The following is a 21,640-nucleotide window of genomic DNA, read 5'->3' on the forward strand; positions in this document are numbered from 1 at the left end:
TATGCTAAGTCATTCAGAAGTGTCAGTCTATGCATCAACAGTTCAACACAGGAATTAACTTCTGGTTTGAATGCACCAGCCAAAAGGTGGCACTAGGAAAGCTATGGGGAAGTAGTCTGGCAGTGAGCTGGCAGTGGCATGGGAAGTCCTAGAAATACCATGGGGGATGGTGGTGGCTTGTGTTAGGGATGTAGATCATAACTAGGGTGTATAGTTACAGCCAATTTAGACCTGGGTCTCTTCTTCATACTGGAGCAAAGGGAAAGGATTTCTGCTCTCAGAAAAGTCAGACCTCTGGAAGCAAAACCTGGGAGACATTTGCAAATTTTACAGCTCCAAATAGTTTTAAAGCAGGAAATGAAAGGCAATACAGTAAGTCCCCTACATACGGACATTCAAGTTTCAAAGATGCAAATATCATGTTCGCATGTCCAATCATGTAAGTCAGTTCACATGTCTGGTGTACATTGTCAGGTGCATGCATCCTCTACAAGTGGTTGTGCTTTTCTGTACTTTACGGTACAGTACTGTGTAGAGTACAGTAGTACAGTATCTTTATTTCAAGCACAGGATTTCCAGAAGCAAGCATAAAAGCAGTACTGCTAAGAAGTGCCAAGCAGTAATGATGGGAACAAAAGTGAAAGTAACTGAGAGAGCAGAGTGACAAGAGGAAGAATAACTGAAGAGATACACGATGTAGGAAACGCCAGAGGGATTTTCTTTATTTGAGGAGGCACTGTTAGTTTTTGAAGCACAGGACCTGAATGTAGAATGTAGAATGAAACAAAGGTTGCAGCAGGCATTCAGAATGCAATCTAGGGCTACCAGGTCATCTATGACAAAAATAAAAGAGCTACTACTAGACATCACTGAACTGTTTTTTTCAAGATGGTAGATAGAATTGAATCCAGCAAGGAACCAGAATCTGTGCCATCAACGTCAGGCGTGAGTGAAATTATAGCTTGCCCTCCATCTCCTACTGCTGACGATCCTTCAGCTCTACCATCTCCCACCTCCAGGCAGTAACTCTTGCCTGTTCACTCGATGCCAGCCCCTGTATGCCAGCTGTTGTACTGTACTCCTGTACTTTTCAAGGTACTGAGCTGTAAGATTAAAAATGTTTATTTTTTATTTTTTTATTTGTTTTTTATGTATTATTTGTGTGAAAAGTATTATAAACCTATTACAGTGCAATACTATATAGCTGATTGTGTTAGTTAAGTACCTAGGCTAACTTGGGTGGACTTATGAACACACTCTCAGAGTGGAATTCATTTGTATGTAGGGGACTTACTGTACATGCTGTTTTGTATCAGGTACTGGGCCTGGCACTCTGTTACACAAACTCATTTGATCCACCCAACTAATTCATAAGGCAGCCATTATTTTCCTCCAATTTAAAGATGAGGTAATAAGACTTTATTTAGCACTGGCCATTTGATGAGGTAAAAATTCTTTTTCCCTTTAAAAAATCACATAACTGCAACTCTTGGTGGTTGGATGACTTGCAAAAGGTCACTCTGATACCAATTATACAGTCAGGATATAAAGCCCACTTCTGTTGGTTTTGTGAAGCAAAGTTATTTTCTTCTACCTCTAAAAATGATGATTTCTTGCCCAAAGTTAGTAAGATACCAGCTGGTGGACCCAGCACTATAAAATTTTAAGGCATTATAATTGTTATATTTCAAATTATTTACCTAGCTTTCTCTTTGCAAAGAGAATAATGAAGCTCATCCATCCAAGAACCAAGTCCTTACCTGCACTGTCGGCTTCCTGGGTTTCCAAGTGTTGCCAGGTTTCAAGCTGCTGTCCTCGAGGGTACCATGCTGGGGATTATGACAGCAAGCTGAACACCGGATGCACTGGTGATGGTGGCACCGGCAATTGTAGCAGTTTGGAATCATATTTCTCTTTCGCAAAGCAGGACAGATTTCCCCAGAACAATAAATGCAAGGGTCATGGACTACAGCTCCCTGGACATTGCAGGAGTAAGAGCACGTCCTGTGGTAATCAAAATCACCACAGTGTAGTGGCTTACAGCACATGGATTGTTCTAGACCTTTGCTTGCAAAACATTCTGTGTAAGTGGGAGTTTCTGACTGAAGGGGTGATATGGAATGATATGATTGGTCTGTGGCATGATAGGGTTGGTCTGTGGAGTGATATGACTGGTCTATGGGATGGCGCCTCAATTCTCTATAGCTGGAGCTCATTGGCTGAAAGCTTTGGTCAATAGGTTTTGGTCTCTGGGTAAAAGTCTTGTTATGAGTGGTTAAACCTGGCAAATGAGATGTAGATAAGGATTTGCTACTCTCTTCAAAGAACTTTCTTCTGTCTGCAAAGGGCAAGAGGATGGCTTCCTCCCCAGCTTGGACAGTAGACGCTTTCAATTCCTTGTCACCTGGGTTGGAAGGGCCTTCCATGGCTAGTGCCACATGTGGCTGCAGGTTGTGCTCTGGTGACCATCTCCAGTGACCTCCACAGACTCCATGGTGAACGTTTGTTTTTTCAGAGTCTGACGAGGATGGGTCAGATGCTTTCCACCAGTTGTTTGGGCTCAAAGAGGACTGGCCAGATCTCTGGCCAGGACTCACTCGTCCCTCCAAGCCAATCCTAGATTCTTGACCCTCAGGGGCTTGACTGAGGCACTCTGAAGACCTAGCCCTGAGTATCATGCTCTTGTTGAAGAGCTTGTCTCTGGGGCTTGGTGGTTTTTTATATGAAGATAGAAGGGCTGAGTTAGAGGAAGGAAGTGGAGGACTTTCCAGGGTCTCCTTGGTCTCTTCCACTGGCTCCTTGGTGTAACACAGCTGTGACAAGGGACTCTTGCCTTTCTGGAGCTGGGCCTTCCTCCTCTGAATTTCATTACGTAGATTGGTAGCAAAACGTTCGCTCTTCCGCCGGTTTTGGATCGAGCGGCCCCGGAACCCTCCATTTCGCTTACTGCCCACCCGGCCACACTCCTTGGGCTCACTGTCCCCTTCCTCAGTTGCCTCTGTGCTGCCAGCTACTTTAGAGGTTGAAGAATAGTCCCTGGTTTGTTGAGCAAGGGAGCCAGAGGACTGCTGGCTGACCAGTTCACTATCAGCTCTGCTTGCTCTGTTTGGATCCTGGAAGCCTTTTTCTGGATGGTGTCCGTCAGCCTCTCCATGTGGGGAACTGCTTGGGCTCTGATGACCTGAACCCAGAGGTCTATCATCCACTGGCTTGGTCTTTCTGTCTTTGCTCGGCTGGTCCTGGGTTCCTCCTGCAGGGGCACATGGGCTTTTCTTGCTTGTGTGGCTACTGTGCATGTGCAAAGGGGATACGGTCCACTCCTGCCCATCCTGCCCAGCTTGGAGCTCTGTCCCCCTGCTGTCCCTAGTATCAAGGTGCACACGCTGCAAGTGGGACACCAGCAGCTGTTCAGGGGCACTATGGCGATGCCCTGTGGGTCCTGTGAGGTGTGGAGAGCTGCCAAAAGAAGAAGTCTTAGCTAGCTCTGCTGAAGCCTGGTTGAGTGGGCTGGAACCTATGCTGGAAGTTTTGTCACATGCTTTTGGGACTCCAACAGCTTTGGCTGAGGCCTCCATTGGTAGATTCTCAGAGCCCTTCTGGTTAGATTCAGGAGGTTGGCTGAGCTCACAGTTCTGATGGCCTTCATTTGTCACTTGGTCTTGCCCGCTGAGGCAGCAGAACCTATTAGGGTTCCTTGGGGATAGCATGGTGTCCAAGCTAGGTTTCTCCTTCTGTTGCAAGGAATCTATAAGCTCAGAAGCCCTGCACTGCTCTCCATTGAAGAGTTGGGCTCTGGAGGCCTGAAGACTGTCTCGCCTCACTGGAGGTTGAGGGGGACCCCTGGCAGCCTTGGCAGGCTCTGAGTGGGAGACCTCCTGAGGACAGGATGACATCTGGGAGCTAGCAGTCAGGTGACCCCCACTGGTGCGCCAGCCACCTCCTGAGGTCTCGACCACATTAGGGCGACTATTAGGGGCTTTAGTTGGCCCTGGGCCTTGCATGATACAGTCCACAGAGGCTGGCTCCTCTGGCCTGAGGGAAAGGGCACAGTCAGAGGCATTTGAGCTGGCTGAGAAGGAGCTATAGGCTGAATCACGCTGGTTGGGGTATGTGCTCTGGTCAATGGGCAAAAGATGGCCCTCATAGGTGGCTTGGCCTGGTTGCTCCAGGCTCTCCATACTGCCAATGGAGCTGCTTTTCTCAGTGCTGCAGTGCCGGGAGAGTGGACACCACTGCACACACACGTCACTGCAAGACACAGGACACACCGGTTAGTTAGCCACGTCACCAGATTACTTCCCCACCTTGGCCATCCCTGCCACAGGAGAAGGCAAGGCAACCCAGAGGCACCCATGCCACAAAGGAGAGGGAGATACGGCAAAAGAGGAAGGAAGGGAAATGGGAAGAGAAGGACGCTGGGGATGCCACAGAAATGTGGTAAAATGGGAGGCAAGACGATACGTGGAGGAAGAATAGGGCAAGATCCAAAGACTAACAGTGCAAGAACTCACTAGGGGTAGTCCTCTGTTTCTCTGCCTTAAGTGAGTCTAGAATTGCTTCTGGCCTGTTGCTGTCTCCTGGGAGCCAGCTCTCGGCTCTCTGCTTGGAGAAACAAGCACTGACGATTAGCATTTGAGAGGGGCCCTAAAGGGCTAATTTAATTTCAGTCAGCCTATTTTGTAAATCAGTGGTTCTCAAATTTGATCATGCATCAGAATCATCCAGAGGGTTCAAAGAAACACAAGTGACTAGGCCTCATGCCCAGAGTTTTAGGTCTGGGTGGATCCTGAGAATTTTTACTTCTGACAGTTTTCTGGGTGATGCTACAGCTGTTGGTTCAGGGACCACACTTTCGAGAACTACTGGTGTCAAGCAAGCCCTACAAAGGGAAGTGATTGTGAGGGAGTAATTTTCTCAAGATTACCCAGCTCTCGTTCACAGCCCACACAGGGCCACAGTTTTAGCATTCCCCTGTTCTTTTCTTGATAATAGTATTCCTCACTGTTTACCAAGGACCTATGATGTGCCAGACACTTTCTAATGTCTCGTTTCAAACTGAAGGGGAGAGATTATTATCTCCACTTGACAAGTGAGAAAACCAAAGCTTAGAGGGGGAAAGTAAAATGACAAGCTCATACAGCTGCTAAAGAAGCAGAGCTGGATTTTGAACCCGGGCCTCTGTGAGTCTAATGTCCTGGCTCTTCTGCTACACTGTCTGTTAAATGGAAATGATAGTGGTATCTGTACCAGAGGGTTGCTTTGCGGGTGATATCAGATAATAAAAGTGAAGCTCTAGGCGCCTAGTGAGGGTTCAACACCTGGTTGAGAGTAGCACCTCTCTTGATTGTTGTTTTCATGAGTATTGTTATCAGCATCCCCTCTACTATGACTATTGACCTTATAGTGGCCCCTGCCCACCCAGGCTGCCCTCTTCCCCCACAGCAAAGCCAAACTTGGGAGACCAATGACGGTACTAGGATCAAACACAATCTTGAATTTTAAGTACCATTTCCCACACACAAAGCCAAACTGAGCCAAGTCATGCCAGTAACTCCCTGTCACTAGAACCCCAGAGGTTGCAGGTGGCTCAGAAAGGCCATAGTTCTGAACGCCAGAGCTGAGCAGTGGCAGGCACCCACAAGATCCTCCAGGTTAGCCTCTTCTAATTCTTTCTCACCGCCTTGCCCCTTAGCCACTCCGCTTACTTGACCTCTGGGCTAAGAATCCATCAATTCCTTGTTGGCAGGGAGATTTGCTATCCACCCCACCACCCTTCCTGCTGAAAACAGCCACACCCCCACTTAAACAGAAGCCAAGCTCAGAATGTGCTTCTGTGTATCCTTTCAGAACAAAACTGCCCCTGCCTCTGCCCTGAGCCCCTGGCTTCCGATATCAAATAAAGATACCTAAGCTAAACTCAACCCTTAGCTTCCCTGAGCCTCATCAACAGAAATTCCTTCTCGGCGGTAAGATCTTGCTGTGGAAGGGAAAAGGCAGCTTAAGCTAGCAGCTTTGCTGGCTCTGGGCTTGCTTAAAAAGTTCTCTGCATTTGCTGGGTAGCTCCCTAAATTGAGAGATCCTTATTGCAGGTGGACCCTGTTATTCAGGGAGGTCCCCATTCTGAAGGCTTTGGTTGTGTGACAGAGTTGGATGAGAAACACTAGATGAGGTCACTGTGAGTCACTATAGCTAGAGAAGAGGACCAGAACCCAGTCACAGGGTCACTGACAACAGAGACTAGGATGATGGGGGAGCCAGGGAAAGAGATTGCAAAGGAAATAAGGTGAAGAACAGGAAAGAGAGGTGTCTTCAAGCCATGTGAAATATTTCAAGGAAACATTTTCTAAAAGGAAAGGGACTGTCCTAAAGTCACAGAGAGTTAGCAATAGCTGACGACCGGAAGCCAGGCCCTCTGGACTGCCCCACCCCCCTTCATTTTCCCGGATAGCACTCTGGGCTCTATAGCCTCCAACGGGGACTAGAGCACTCCTGCGTGGCCGGGTGGTCTAGCCTCCAGCCTGTCTTGAAGGGAAGGTTCCAGACTCACCTTGTGTTGCAGCCGGAATGCCAGGACAAGCTGAAGGCTTCAGAAGGGAAATGCATGGTGGTGGCCGCTTCAGGGCATCCCTCCAGCAGCTTGGCCACATGCCATGAGTGCGGCCTACTGACAGGGGCGTTTCTCCTACAGCAAAAAAGCACAGGAAGTCAACTTAGGGAACCAGAGCTGAAATCACTTCCCAGGCAGCTTCCGCCCCCACCCCCTCTTTCCCTTAAATGAAGTAGCACATCTTGCAAGGAACTGGTGTAGAAATCTTAGCAGCTACCCCCTCAGCTCCCAAAACTCAAATCTCCTTCACCCCAAAGACAATCCATGGACATTCAGAATTTGAGAGTCATAGGGCTCTTTTGGTCATGGGTATATCCCAAGCATGTACAGCAATGCCAGACACATAGTAGATGCTCAATAAATATTTGTGGAATATGTGAGTACTGTTGCTCAATGAACAGTGTGCCCACTCTAAGTTTTCTCTGAAAAAAAAAAAAAATGTAGCCAATCTTCCCATTTTTCTCTAAGAAAGGAATAGGTAAATCATTGAGAAGCTTGAACAAGTCAACACCAACTGACTGCCAATTCTCCAGTTTTGGGCTCATTCAATTTGATAAACATTTGTTGTCTGTGTACTGTGTACCATCTGTGCATACCTCTTGGGATACAGAGATCAATCAAGCATAGGCTTTGTTCCTGAGAACTTACTGGTAAAGGCACTGAGAGAGGGAAGGACAAGATGGCCACAGAGGTGAGGCTGCTAAGTCTGTAGGTAGAGGTTTGGCAAGAAACCCCCATTTCAGCCAGGGAGAATAGGACAACGTGATAGATGGCATGGTACTAGGCTAACAGGGAAGACTGGCTTTCAGGGCAGGGGTGAATAAAGAGAAACAGGTCTGAGGCCAAGGCCCTGGATGCAACCACAGTACCTGTCCAGTGCGGGAGGCTGCAGCCACAGCTCTTGCACTGACAGGCTTCTTCAGGACCCGTCCCTGTGCTCTGGTATATTTCACATGAATAGAAGTCACCCTTGCTAGTGGGGAAGAACAAGAGTGGGGCACAGGTAGTGCCAGAGGATAAAGAGAAGATTGATATGAGAGAGGGAGAGAGAGAGGGAGAGAAAGTGGGGAGGACAAGAATAAGAGAGGGGGGAAAGGAAGAGGGCAGGGGGAAGAAGAGAGAGAGAGGGAAGGAAGGAGAGGGAAGGGGAAGGGAGAAGAGAGGAGAGGGCAGAGTAGGAGAGGTGAGGAGAGGAGAAGAAACAAGAAGAGAAAGACAGATATCAGATGGGCCAGGTAAATAACAGATAAGAGGGAAGAGATGGTACAGATATAAACAAATGACAGAAATGGAGAAGTCTGAGAAAGAGTACAGGGAGCTATACAGGGAGAAATGGATGACAGAGAACAAGATGACAGAGTAAGAGAAACAGATGATAAATAAAGGAGAGGACAGAAAGATAAACAGATGATAGTTTATTTACTAATTTTTTCATTCAATTACTGTGGCAGGTTCCATACTAGACAGTGAGGAAGCAGAGTTGACTAAGATAAGGCCCCTGGTTTTCAACATGCTTGTTATAGAGTGGGATAAATCAGCTCTCTACCTCCCAGGAGCAGCAGTAGAGAGACTAGAGCTGAATCCATATTCGCAGGGAATGCCCCTTATCCTGGCAGAAATACAGAAAATCCCAGCAGGGCAGAGCTCTAGAGGGCTAAGGCCTGAAAAAGTAGTCCTGAGGAAAATGGCCTTGCTGGGGAAAACATGTGTTGAGTGGTAACAGGCCAGACACAGAGAAGGAGATATAAAAGGAAGGGCAGTGGAAGATGCCTGCCAAAGGTCAGGAACCAGAGCCACAGATCAGCTGTGGCAGTGAAAATTTATGGGAAGGAGAGGAAGTGAGGGCCACATATTTAACCACTGTTCTATATGGATTTCAGAGTGCCAGCAGGGAGGCTGAAGGCACTAGAAGACCTTGGGGAAGGTGTCTGCTCCAGAGTTTCACACACAAAACCATGTTGCTAGAAATCTCTCCAGTGGCTGTTACCCAGGAGCCATCCATTAACAACTATTTATAAAGCATCTCGTAGAAGTACTATGTACGAGTAGATGCTACGTACCATGTGTATCTAACTATGCAGCACAGTTCCAGGCACTGAGGATACAGTGGAGATCTGGGCACCTCTCTTATTTGGGGCTCTTTTCCATATCCAGCATTTTTGAAGTTCTGAGTCCAGGGTTTAAAATGTGGGCAATCAGCCTTGATACCACCTTTTTTCCAACCATCCAATCCCTTATAAAGTTCTACTGAAGCTTCTTTTACAATATCTCTTTGGCTTGGCCTCTTTCTCTCTCTCCCCACACCCATACCATTCTCACTGAGACTATTCTACATAACCATACTTCTCCACAGAACCTGTCACCCACAGCTCCTGTTCTAGTCCAGGCCTTTAACATTTTGCGACCAAAATACTGTGTTAGTCTGGCAGCTAGTCTCACCTGGTTTTACCTCCAGTCGCTGCTTTTAGATCATATGTCAAATACCAATTGGATTGTGGTACTCTCCTATTCAAGAATCTTCACCAGTTGGACCTGACTTTCAAAGCCCTTTCTAAGCTATCTTTACCCACCCAACCTAACCTCTCATGTCTCTGCTCCAGTCACACTCTGCAACCAGCTTTGTGCCTTTGCTTTTGGTTTTCTAGTAGAATCTAACACAAGCCCTGGAATTGGACATTGATTAAAATCCCAGCTCCACCACTTACAAGCTCTGCTTCTCAGAGGTCTAGCTGCCATGACAGTAAGATGGTGATGATAGTACCTAATTAATAGGGTTGTAATGTTCAAATGATACAGTGCTTGTCAACTGCCTAGAACAGAGTTTCAGTTATGACTGTGACTGTTCCCTCTGCCTGGAATGCCCCCTCCCATTTTGGTACTCTAAGTCCCACCTGTTCTTCAAGGTACTACTCAAGTAATGTCTACTCCATGGAGCTTGTCCTTAGTAATCTAGTCCCCACAATTTAGCCCATCAAAAATAATGTTTGATATTGATCATCATCATTTCATGTACATTACTCTCATCCTATGAACTATATCAAGCCCAAAGGTGATAAGACAAAGACAAATGAGTCAGATCTACTAGGTTCATAGCCTAACTCTACCACTTTGGATGTGTGATTCTGTGTTAGTCACTTAACCCATCTGAGCTTCGGTTTTATTATCAGAAAAAAAAAACAAAAAACAATAATCCTTACCTGGTTATGTTACTATGGGGATGAGGCAGAACACTGTCAAAGTTTCTGGGACACATACTGATGTATAGCATATGGTCAATAAGGAGAGGGTACTGTAATAAGAGTTGTCGGCTCAGACTTAGCCTTCTTGATAGTTCAAGAATCCTTCCACCCAGATTTACCCATCCACTGTCAGGGTTCCACTAGCATCACCCTTGCCATACTTTGAAAGGTAGCTTACAAAGCCTCCTACTCTCTCTAGGGTTTCTCCAGGAGTAGGAAACAACCTTAAAGGAGATAGAAGCAAGAAAGTGGAGGCTTTGAGAACACTGAGAGAAAAGCACAAGCTACAGAGAGGAAAACCCCAGTGCAAGAACTGCAGTCAGAACAGGAGCCTTCTAATCCTAGATTGGGAAAGGAAAGGACACCATCTATAGGGTCTAATACTTGGTCTATTATTATTCCTAAAGAGCCCTAGATTTGGAGTGAGTTCACACTCATATTCTAATCCTAGCTGTGTGACTGGAGGCACAGTCATTCTCTGAGTTGTAATTCTTTACCGGTAAAATGGAGACAATCAACAAATCTTACTCATGATTTAAAGTCTGGATTAAATGCAGTCCCACGTGTGAAATCACTCCACATAGTGCCTAATATACTATTAACTTAAAAAAAAATAACAGGGACAATTTACTGGACACTTAAGATGTACCTGGCACTGAGCACTTTACATGCATTAGCTGATTCAATCCTCACTCCAACCTTATCAGTAAGCACCATTATTATGCCCTTCATGGGATGCAGAAACAGAGACACAGAGAGCTGAACTGCTTTGCCAAGAACACACAGTTAGTAACCAGGAATTGAGAATGAGGCTCTGGTCCTCCAACACTTGTTAGGGTACCACATGCCCCTACCTCCCCAAAGAGGGATCTATCTCAAAGAGCTTATATACCTGAGCCTTCTCCTAGGTATTCCCTCAAGAAGCAGTCAGAAAAGGAAAGTCTCGGTAGTCCTAAAGTTTAAACCATTCCCTCCTTAGGCAGTGGGGAAGGAGGATGAGAAGAAATAAGCAAAGAGGTAAAAGAAGATGCCAACCACCAATCTAGCTATAGAGGCAACAGTCTCCTACCCTTTCTCCCAAGGCACTATTATTAAACACACTATCATTCACTGGGGCTTCCCAGGTGGTACAGTGGTAAAGAATTTGCCTGCCAGCGCAGGAGATGCAGGAGACATGGGTTAGATCCCTGGGTCACGAAGATCCTCTGGAGTAGGAAATGGCAACCTACTTCGGTATTTTTGCCTGGAAATTCCATGGACAGAGGAGCCTGGCAGGCTATTGTCCATGGGATTGCAGAGTAGGACATGACTGAGCACACACACACACACACACACACACACATCATTCATTACCCCAAATTCCTTTCTTAGGAAGCAAAAAGAAAGGGATATTGAAGAAAGAAAGCAGAAGGGGGAAGAAGGGTAACAGCCATGATGGCCATGGCTACCAGTAGTACCTACCATGGAAGTTGTCCAGGATGGGGAGATAGCTTAGGAGAGGGCTAGGTATCCAGCCAGCTCAGATGGTCCTCAAAACCCCTCCAGCCAGCCCCTGGGGCTTCTTTCCGCAGGCTGGATCCTCCCTTAGTTGAGACTCATTTGCCTTCCTTTAAAACCTCGTGAGAGAAGGGGCCATCAGCCCAAGTCCCTGAGTGTGCTCCAAGGGGCTCAGGCACAGTCAGGTCCCAATTCCAAGAACAGAAAGGAGTAGCACCGAAGGCAAGGTATGGCCATCAGCCTGGTTGGGCCTAGAGGAGGCCACCACCTTAGGGAATGAGGGCCAGTGTCAAGAGCTGGATAGGAGTGAAGACGCTGCTCCAGAAAGTAGCCAGCACCCTGGTGGCAAAGGGAAGGATGAAAGGCAGTTCCAGCAGCACAAACAGCCCTCCTGTTCCCTACTCCAGCCTCCTCTGAGCTCTGGCCCACCCCCTTACATAGCTCAGAGGCCAATAAGGAAGCTGGGCCCCCAGCCACTGCTAGAACTCAGGAAAGGAGCAAGGAAATGATGTTTGGGAAAGATAAAGTGGGTGTCTAAAAATTTTTTTTTAAATACACGCAAGTGAGAGAGAAAAATACCCCAGACACATACACTTAAAAGAATTCCTGTGCTTCCTGGACTGAGTTGACTCCACCCAGCCATCTCCGCAGGTCCTCTGAGCCCCAGAAAAGGAAAACCCAGATCAGCCAGGCCCAGCAGCCTCCAGGTCCAGCCAAGAAAGTAGCACTACAGCTGGTTTTACGTAGCTGGGGGCAAGGAACCTAGAGATCTCCCAGAATGAATATCCTGTTGAGACAGAAAGATTCACAAACCGTTCTGGACCGTATTTTCAGAGTCTGCCCATCCTATGGGCATCTGAGCAGACCCAGAGGAAACTGCATTTCACACCAGAGACTCTAACTCCATAACAGTGCTGCTTGGAGTCAGCATCCCTGCCTCTGCCATGACTTTACTCTGACCTCTGGCAATTTACTCCCCCTGTCTGGGCTTCTGTTTCCTCTCTGCAAAATAAAACATTAAAGCCCATTGTCACAAACAACCTCTCCAACTATATGGCACACTCTGAGGCAACAGTCCCCAGCCCCAGGCTGAGGGTCCACATGATGTCTCACTGACCTATGCAAAGCCAGGACCCAGAGAAGCCCCACAGAAGTTTATTACATACCCTAAGCCGAAGCTCAAGCATCAGAATTTAATTCTTCTTGGGGATTCAGAGTTGGGATTTTTCCCTTCATAATACTCCAGGATCTCCAGGCCAGTTTCCTTTGGCCTCTGGTCTCAATTTCAGCCATTTCTGGCCTGAGAGAGCTTATGTGAGCTTCCTCAGACCAAGAAATATCCAAGGGCCCTTCCTCTCTGGGGAAACCATGCCAAGTGGCCCCTTACCTGCTCTGCCCTCTGGACCTCCTGGGGAAGTTTGAAAGGAATTTTGTTTACATGTGCCTATAAAAGGCAGGTGCCATCCAAGTAAGCCCACAGACCCTCCTCTGGTAATCAGAAGTCCTGTAAGGTGGGAGTTTGGGGATTTAGTATGCCTGCAGATCTGGGTTGAAGATTCAGCTTTTACACACTAATTGTTTGGCTTTGGGCATGTCACAGAGACTCAATTTCCTCATCTTCAATGTATGCCTGGCACACAAAAGGCATTCAGTAAATGATATCCATTATTAATATCATCCTTGACCCCAAATAATAATGGATAAGGTACTATTAGTGGCAAGAAAAAGAATTTCTTCAAGCCAAATGAAGAGGAATGCAAGAGGACTAATTAAGAGAAGGTTCAAAAATCAAGGCTAACTCTCTAGAGTAGCACTTCTCAAACTTCAGTGGCCAGACTAATCACCTGGCCATCTTGAATCAGATTTTGATTCAGTAGATCTAGAGTAGGCTCCAGATTCTGACTTTCTAAGAAGCTCTAGAGTGATGGTGATGCTGGTGGTGTAATAACCACATTCTGACAATACACTAGGGAATACAGTACCTTTAGCAATAGCACAACACTAGGGAATAACCCCTGCTCTGAAACAGCATCAGAATAAATAGTCACTTCTAATCCCATTACTCAGGCCTGGGTACCTAGCCTTCCCAAATCTGGTCACCAAGTGCCTTTCTCCTTCCACTCTGTAACTCAGTCCATAAAAATGCTTCCCTGACCCCCATTTCCTAATGAAATAAAGAATAACAAATGTGATAGCAGCCTGGCCCTGTCAGTGGTCAGATGGGTTGAGGAAGTTTTGACTAGAGGTGCAAGCATGTTTTGGGGATTGCCTTAGGTAGGGAGGCAGGATGGGAGTATGAGAGTTGGGAAGTCACCAGAAGAGGTGATATGATGGACAGATGGACACAGGCAGTATATACTCAAGAAATCCTTGTGGAGAGGATAATAAGAGAGGGATTTCAGCAGTTTGGCCAGTTTGGGATTTAGAAAGGAGAGACTGGGATGTGGGGTTGGGATAAAGGGGGTAACTTCTCACTTAGCAGAGCTAAGTTCCAGACAACATGAGCAAGCATCACCTCCTCTGTTCAGGGGAAGGTAAAGATGACTGTATCTTTTCCAAGCACTCAGAGGATAAGAACCTGGCCTGGAGCAAGGAGGGTGGGCACATGCAGGTGGAAATGACAGATCTGTCAGAAAGGCTCCCTTGTAAAGGCTGTTGTGAGAGGTGAGGGGAGGGAAGTGGACCAATTTTAGAAGGAGTCACTCTCTAGCTGCTCTAGAGGGCTGTCACCCCAATACCTTCCAACACAACTACTGGTCTCTGAGCCTAGCTCTCAGCAGACCCCTCAAGAACTACTTGGAGGGAGGAAGGCAGGGGGTAAGCAAAAGAGAACCCTGGCTCTGATCCAACCCAGGGCAAGAAGGAAAATACAGCCCCTGTTGCTTGGGGTTATGCTTAGCCTGAGGTCTGGGTCATAACCTACCACAGGTTCCTTCCTCTTCTGAAAGTGTTTAGATAAGGAGAAGCACAAAGAGGTGTCCTTGATTAGCTCTGTTGACTTTCTATGGCTCTTCCAGCCTCCTCCGCCCCTACCAGCACATTCTACCTGCCCCACATGAAGGAATTCAAACTCATTCTGGCCTGCTCAGCAGGAAGGGAAGCCTGTTTTGTCCACAGCCAGTGGACAAAACAATGCATGGCTTGTTTATCTGGCAGAAGGAGGCAAAAGCCGCTTGATCACCATGAAGGGATACAGATCTCTGAAGGCCTCCTCACAACCTCACACTGTTAGCTGGATGACCCTGCTGATCTGGAGACCTTCCTTATACAGACCCAACCAAGGACGAACATGTATATGTATGTAAATGTGTGAAAGTGTATGTATGGGTAAGTATGCATGTATGCATGTGCATGTATGGGTAAGTATGTGTATATCTATGTATATGTGTGTATATATACATATGTATGAGTTTAAAGAGAACTTTAAGACAAGACCTTTCTTGTCAGTTGGGAAGCTATAATTTTGGTCATCTGAGATATAGGTACTTTATGTAGAGGGGACTTTTGGTACCCAGTTCTGCCCTTCCACCTTCCCCACTTCTTCTACTTCCCCTCCCCTCTTGGAATAGCCAGGTCAAGTTCTTTCATAGAAATCTGCTGAATCCCCTGCCTCTCTACCCTCTACCTCAGGATACATTCAAGGCTAAAAAGAAGCCCAGGGTAGTGAATAAGAAAGGAAGGGAATGCTGGGTTGGGAGTAAAGACTCCCTCAAATGCTGTGATGTGTGTCAAGGGGTGTCTTTTGGCTTTCCAAGTATGAAAGTAAAGAGTAATACCCTCATTTGGTTAGGGCCTTTACACTTGACTTTCCGCTTTCATTTCTCCATTTTTTCACATTAGAATCTTTAAAACATGGGGACACCTATTTTTCTAAAGGAGGTTGGAGGGAGGCAACCATATGAAAGAAGTGGGAGAGCTCTGCAAATATTAGGGGCTAGAAAAATGCTTAGTAGTTTAGAAACACAGTACTTAGAATTCTCTTTCAGACTTGGCTGTGAAACATATTCTAGTTTACATATCTATGTAGAGGCAGATAAAACATACCCATCATAGACTGTTTCTTGTCAATGATCCCAAAGGCAAGGAGGTGGATGGTGCATATTTCGCAGCTTCTAGGAGCAAGGGGAGCAAGTCAAGAATCTGAATAATGAAAGAGAGTTTTTTTCTCTTCCCTGTACATATAAAAGCTAAGGGTGTAACACCAGAGGGCTGAGGGCGACTTCATATGAGCACACAGGGAAAATGACGACAGGTTCACAGAATAGCATCTGTTGAGTCAGCTTCTGCTATGATGCCCAATTTCCTAAACCAACACCCAGAGTGATAAAGAAGGTGGAGGATGTTTGTCCTCCAGCCTTAGTTTCTATCAGTAATACCACAGCATCCCTTGGGAATGAATGCAGGAATAATACAAGATTTCCTTTCTTTTCATTTTAAGCCAAATATCTCCAACTCAATATTGGAGTACCAATTTTCAGGAAAATGATGAACTCCACAAAGATTTTGCCCAAAGTCAAGTCTCAAAACCCTTTAGAATTGCTTCTGGCCACTCCCTAAATCATCTCCACTACTAAATGCATGAAGCCCAAAGACAATGTCCAGTAGCAGTGAGAACCTCAATAGAACCAAGAGAACCTACTCATTCTCCTTTGAGCAAACATGACAATGAGAATCAGTGCTCAGCAGAGCTGGAACATGGTGAGCAAGGTAGATAGTACAGGGACATGAGGCTGGGGAAGTACGAAGGCCAGATCACAGAGTTTTCAAGGTCAAGGTAGGAAGTTTGGGTTTTATTTCCAATGTAGTGGGAAATATGCTACTGGAGATTGTTAAGAAGGTGACAATGATCTAAGTTTTATAAAGATCTCACTAGGCTGATAGATTTAGGCAGGGCAGGAGTAGAAGTGAGGGAACCAGTTTAAAAAGGCTTTTATAGGTAAGAGATAATGGTGATTTGTTCTAGGGAAGAAGTAGTAGGGGTAGAGAAGAGAGGTTTGATTACAGATATCTTGGAGGTAGAGTTGACAATATTCATTGATGGATTGGATGTGGAGAGTGAGGGATAAAGAAGAAGTCATGCCATCAGAGTTGCCTGGCATCTGTAACTTCTTAGCACAGAATTCATTCCCGAAACTGAGTCATTAGTAGTTCTTAAAAAAAAAGTTAGCAATCTTTATCATTCTTTTATTCAAGCATTTATGGAACTCCTATCTACATTTAAGGTGCTTGGAGAGGTACTATGAAACATGCCAAAATGAAGAAGATATGATTCCTGTGCTCAAGAAATTTATAGTGTGGTAGGGGGGGTCAATATGGGGCTTCCCTGGTGGCTCAGACAGTAAAGAACCTGCCTGTAATGCAGGAGACATGGGTTCAATCCCTGGGTTGGGAAGATTCCCCGGAGAAGGAAATGCCAACCCACTCCAGTATTCTTACCTGGAGAATCCTGTGGACGGAGGAGCCTGGTGGGCTATATTCCAGGGGGTTGCAACAGTTGGATATGACTTAGCAACTAAACCATCATCACCAGGGAATGAATAAAAATACCTATGTAACTATTCTATATACTAACAATAAAACACTCAGAAAGAGAAATTAAGGAATCAATCCCATTTACCATTGCAACAAAAAGAATTAAATATCTAGGAATAAACTTACTTAAGGAGACAAAAGAACTGTACACAGAAAATTATAAGACACTGATGAAAGAAAGCAAAGATGACAAAAACAGATGGAGAGATATTCCATGTTCCTGGGTAGAAAGAATCAATATTGTGAAAATGACTATACTACCAAACACAGTCTACAGATTCAATGTGATCCCTATCAAATTACCAATGGCATTTTTCACAGAGGTAGAACAAAAAATTTCACAATTCATATGGAAACACGAAAGACCCCGAATAGCCAAAGCAGTCTTGAAAAAGAAGAATGGAGCTGGAAGAATCAACCTTTCTGAGTTCATATTATACTACAAAGCTACAGTCATCAAGACAATATGGACTGGCACAAAAACAGAAATATAGACCAATGGAACAAGATAGAAAGCCCAGAAATAAACCCATGCACCTATGGGTACCTTATTTTTGACAAAGGAGGCAAGAATATACAATGGGGCAAAGACAGCCTCTCCCATAAATGGTGCTGGGAAAACTGGACAGTTGCATGTAAAAGAATGAAATTAGAACACCTCCTAACATCATACACAAAGATAAACTCAAAATGGATTAAAGACCTAAATGTAAGACCAGAAACTATAAAACTCTTAGAGGAAAACACAGGCAGAACAGTCGATGACATAAATCAAAGCAAGATCCTCTATGACAAACCTCCTAGTGTAATGGAAATAAAAACAAAAGTAAACAAGTGGGACCTGATTAAACTTAAAAGCTTTTGCACAGCAAAGGAAACTATAAGCACAGTGAAAAGACAACCCTTGGAATGGGAGAAAATAATAGCAAATGAAACAACTGACAAAGGATTAATTTCCAAAATATATAAGCAGCTCATACAACTCAATATCAGAAAAACAAACAACCCAATCAAAAAGTGAAAAAAAGACCTAAACAGATATTTCTCCAAAGAAGAAATCAGATGTCTAACAAACACATGAAAAGCTGCTCAACATCACTCATTATTAGAGAAATGCAAATCAAAACTACAATGAGATATCACCTCACACTGGTCAGAATGGCCCTCATCAAAAAGTCTACAAACAATAAATTATGGAGAGGGTGTGGAGAAAAGGGAATGCTCTTGCACTATTGGTGGGAATGTAAATTGATAGAGCCACCATGGAAAAAGGTATGGAGATTGCTTAAAAAACTAGGAATAAAACCACAATATGACCCAGCAATCCCACTCCTATGCATATACCCTAAGGAAACAAAAACTGAAAGAGACACATGTATCCCATTGTTCACTGCAGCACTATTTACAATAGCTAGAACATGGAAGCAACCTAGATGTCCATCAACATATGAATGGATAAATAAGTTGTGGTACATATATACAATGGAATATTACTCAGCCATAAAAAGGAACACATTTGAGTCCATTCTAATGAGGTGGATGAACCAGAACCTATCATACAGAGTGAAGTGACTCAGAAAGAGAAGGATAAATACTATATTCTAACACATATATATGGACTCTAGAAAAATGGTACTGAAGAATTTATTTACAGGGCAGCAATGGAGAAACAGACATAGAGAACAGACTTATGGACAAGGGGAGAGGGGAGGAGAGGGTGAGATGTATGGAAAGAATAACATGGAAACTTACATTACCATATGTAAAATAGCCAACAGGAATTTGCTGTATGGCTCAGGAAATTCAAACGGGCTCTGTTTGAATTTATCAACCTAGAGGGGTGGGATGGGGAGGGAGATGGGAGGGAATTTCAAAAGGGAGGGGATATATGTATACCTATGGCTGATTCATGTTGAGGTTTGACAGAAAACAGCAAAAATCTGTAAAGCAATTATCCTTCAATAAAAAAATAAGTTAATTTAAAAAAATCGATGTAACTAAACAGAGTAGAATATCGTGTCATAAAGGAAATGCTAACAAAATGAGAGTTTAAAAAAAGAACAAGGGTTTTACTTTACTGGGGACTATATTCAATATGTTATATAACCTATAATGGAAAATAATTTTTAGAAAGAATATTATATATCTTTATATATCTCCAAATCACTTTGCTGTACACCTGAAACTAACATGATATATTGTAAATCAACTATACTTCAATAAAAATTTAAAACCATTCATGTAATAAAAACATTATTAAGCAAGTTTTCTTATTTTTTTGTTGAAAATGCTATTAAATTGGTGGTGTCTAAAACCAGACAGTCAAGGAGGAAACAAAGGAGAAAGCACAGATAGTTGAATCAAGGAAGATTTTGCAGAGCCTCTAATTTTGAAAACTCAGGATAATTTCAACAGGAGGAGACTGGGGAAGAGGTCATGCGAGGTGTTTTGTAAAAACAAGAGTGGGAAGAGCAGGAATATACTGAAGGAAGAACATAGAGTTTTTCTAAGGCATACAGGAAATAAAATTAGAATGATGCAACAACATGGTGAACCTTAAGTGTTTATCCTAACATTTACTTTACCAACAGGCAAGACAGAGGCTTTGGAGGTTCCAGAATAGGATGAAAGAGATGGTAAAAGCAGTATGTTAGGAAGGTTATTCTCATAGCCACATGTAGGATGAATTATGTGGATAAATACTGAAAGAATAGTGAAGTGAGTAGGCTAGTGCCATAGACTTAATAAAAGGTAGAACTGGAGAGGTGACAGTGAGAGTGGAGCAGAATGAAAGGATGTGAGAAAGGACATAAGAGACAGAATCAAGAAACTTGGATTACTAATTAAATATGGAGGAAAGAGAAGTTAAGATGGCCATGGAACAGCTAGTGGTATCACTATCTAGATTGGGAAGTTGAGAACCAGAGACACGAGTTTGACTTTAGACATGAGCATGTTTGATATGCTGTCTAATGTAGATAGTCATGCCCCACAAGCAGCCTGATATCTGGGCTGTAGTGCTAGAAAGAGGTTAGGGTAGGGTATGGACATGTGGTCATTATCCACAGAGAGGGGGCAGCCGAGTGCACGTGACTGCCCACAATATATGCATGCAAAGGAAATAGAGTGGATGACATATCTCTACAGAACAGCTAAAGAGGAAGAAGAGCTAATCAAAAAGACAAAACAATAAAATGCAATTTTCAATGATATTGGCAGTATATTTTTAAAAACTGTCAGCAAAGTTGCAGGTAAAGAAGTATTCTTATAAACTGCTGGATGGGAATGGATTGGGTATACATTTGCCTCAAGGAAACTTGCCATATGTTATCAAGAGACATAAAAATGTTCCTACTGTGTTTGCTTTAGCTGACGTATACTAAAATCAGAACAATATAGAGAAGATCAGCATGGCTGTCCCACAGGGATGACAGCAAATTTGTGAAGCACGGCATATTTTTTTCTAGAATTAGAGAGTGGTGGTGGCTATACAACCTTGTGAACATACTAAAACCCACTTAATTCCACACTTGAAAGTAATTAATTTTATGGTTGGTAGATTATATTTGTTTTTAAAAATGTTTGATGTATGAGGCAGGGCACCCAAAGCCGGAGTTCTGTGACAACCTAGAGGGATGGCGTGGGGAGGGAGGTGTGAGGAGGTTGAGGAAGGAGGGGACATGTGTATGCCTATGGCTGAGTCATACTGATGTATGGCAAAAACCATCACAATACTGCAAAATAATTATCCTTCAATTAAAATAAATAAATAAAATTTTAAAAATGTTCCTACCCTTTAATCTAATCTTTCCATTCCAATGATTCTATCCTAAGAGAGCAATTAGAAATAAATATATTGATTTATGTACATGAAGTGTCAACAGCTGCAGGGTTATTTATAATGTAAAATTAGGAATATCCTAACTGTTCTAACAGGAAAAGGAGTACATCAAGGCTGTATATTGTCACCCTGCTTATTCAACTTATATGCAGAGTACATCATGAGAAATGCTGGGCTGGAAGAAGCACAAGCTGGAATCAAGATTGCCGGGAGAAATATCAACAACCTCAGATATTCAGATGCTGCTGCTGCTAAGTCACTTCAGTCGTGTCCGACCCTGTGTGACCCCATAGACGGCAGCCCACCAGGCTCTCCTGCCCCTGGGATTCTCCAGGCAAGAACACTGGAGTGGGTTGCCATTTCCTTCTCCAACGCATGAAAGTGAAAAAGTGAAAGTGAAGTCACTCAGTCGTGTCCGACTCTTAGCGACCCCATGGACTGCAGCCCACCAGGCTCCTCCATCCATGGGATTTTCCAGGCAAGAGTGCTGGAGTGGGGTGCCATTGCCTTCTCCAAGATATGCAGATGACACCACCCTTATGGCAGAAAGTGAAGAGGAACTAAAAAGCTTCTTGATGAAAGTGAAAGAGGAGAGTGAAAAAGTTGACTTATAGCTCAACATTCAGAAAACTAAGATCATGACATCTGGTCCCATCACTTCATGGCAAATAGATGGGGAAACAGTGGAAACAGTGTCAGACTTTATTTTGGGGGGCTCCAAACTCACTGCAGATGGTGACTGCAGCCATGAAATTAAAAGACACTTACTCCTTGGAAGGAAAGTTATGACCAACCTAGACAGCATATTGAAAAGCAGAGACATTATTTTTCCAGCAAAGGTCCATCTAGTCAAGGCTATGGTTTTTCCAGTAGTCATGTATGGATATGAGAGTTGGACTGTGAAGAAAGCTGAGCACCGAAGAA

General features: G+C 44.3%; 1 protein-coding gene and 1 non-coding gene across 4 annotated transcripts in view; one reads left to right on the plus strand and one right to left on the minus strand.

The window, feature by feature from the left end:
- SHROOM4 (shroom family member 4) overlaps positions 1-21,640 on the minus strand; it is a 265,872-nt gene that overhangs the window by 43,755 nt on the left and 200,477 nt on the right. For 2 of the 3 annotated variants that reach the window (XM_061410119.1, XM_061410120.1), the window contains 2 exons: positions 6,548-6,682; positions 1,761-4,248 (listed from right to left, as the gene is read on the minus strand). In XM_061410119.1, coding sequence (XP_061266103.1) covers positions 1,761-4,248; positions 6,548-6,682 — 2,623 coding nt within the window. Of the gene's footprint in view, positions 1-1,760; positions 4,249-6,547; positions 6,683-11,307; positions 11,793-21,640 lie in introns of those variants that run through there. The other variant, XM_061410121.1, reaches the window with a different exon arrangement.
- Positions 20,234-20,336, plus strand: LOC133243582 (U6 spliceosomal RNA). The gene has a single exon (XR_009735136.1). It is a non-coding gene; the product is annotated as a U6 spliceosomal RNA (small nuclear RNA).

The sequence above is a fragment of the Bos javanicus genome, chromosome X (genome assembly GCF_032452875.1).
Source record: "Bos javanicus breed banteng chromosome X, ARS-OSU_banteng_1.0, whole genome shotgun sequence".
Lineage (NCBI taxonomy): Eukaryota > Metazoa > Chordata > Mammalia > Artiodactyla > Bovidae > Bos > Bos javanicus.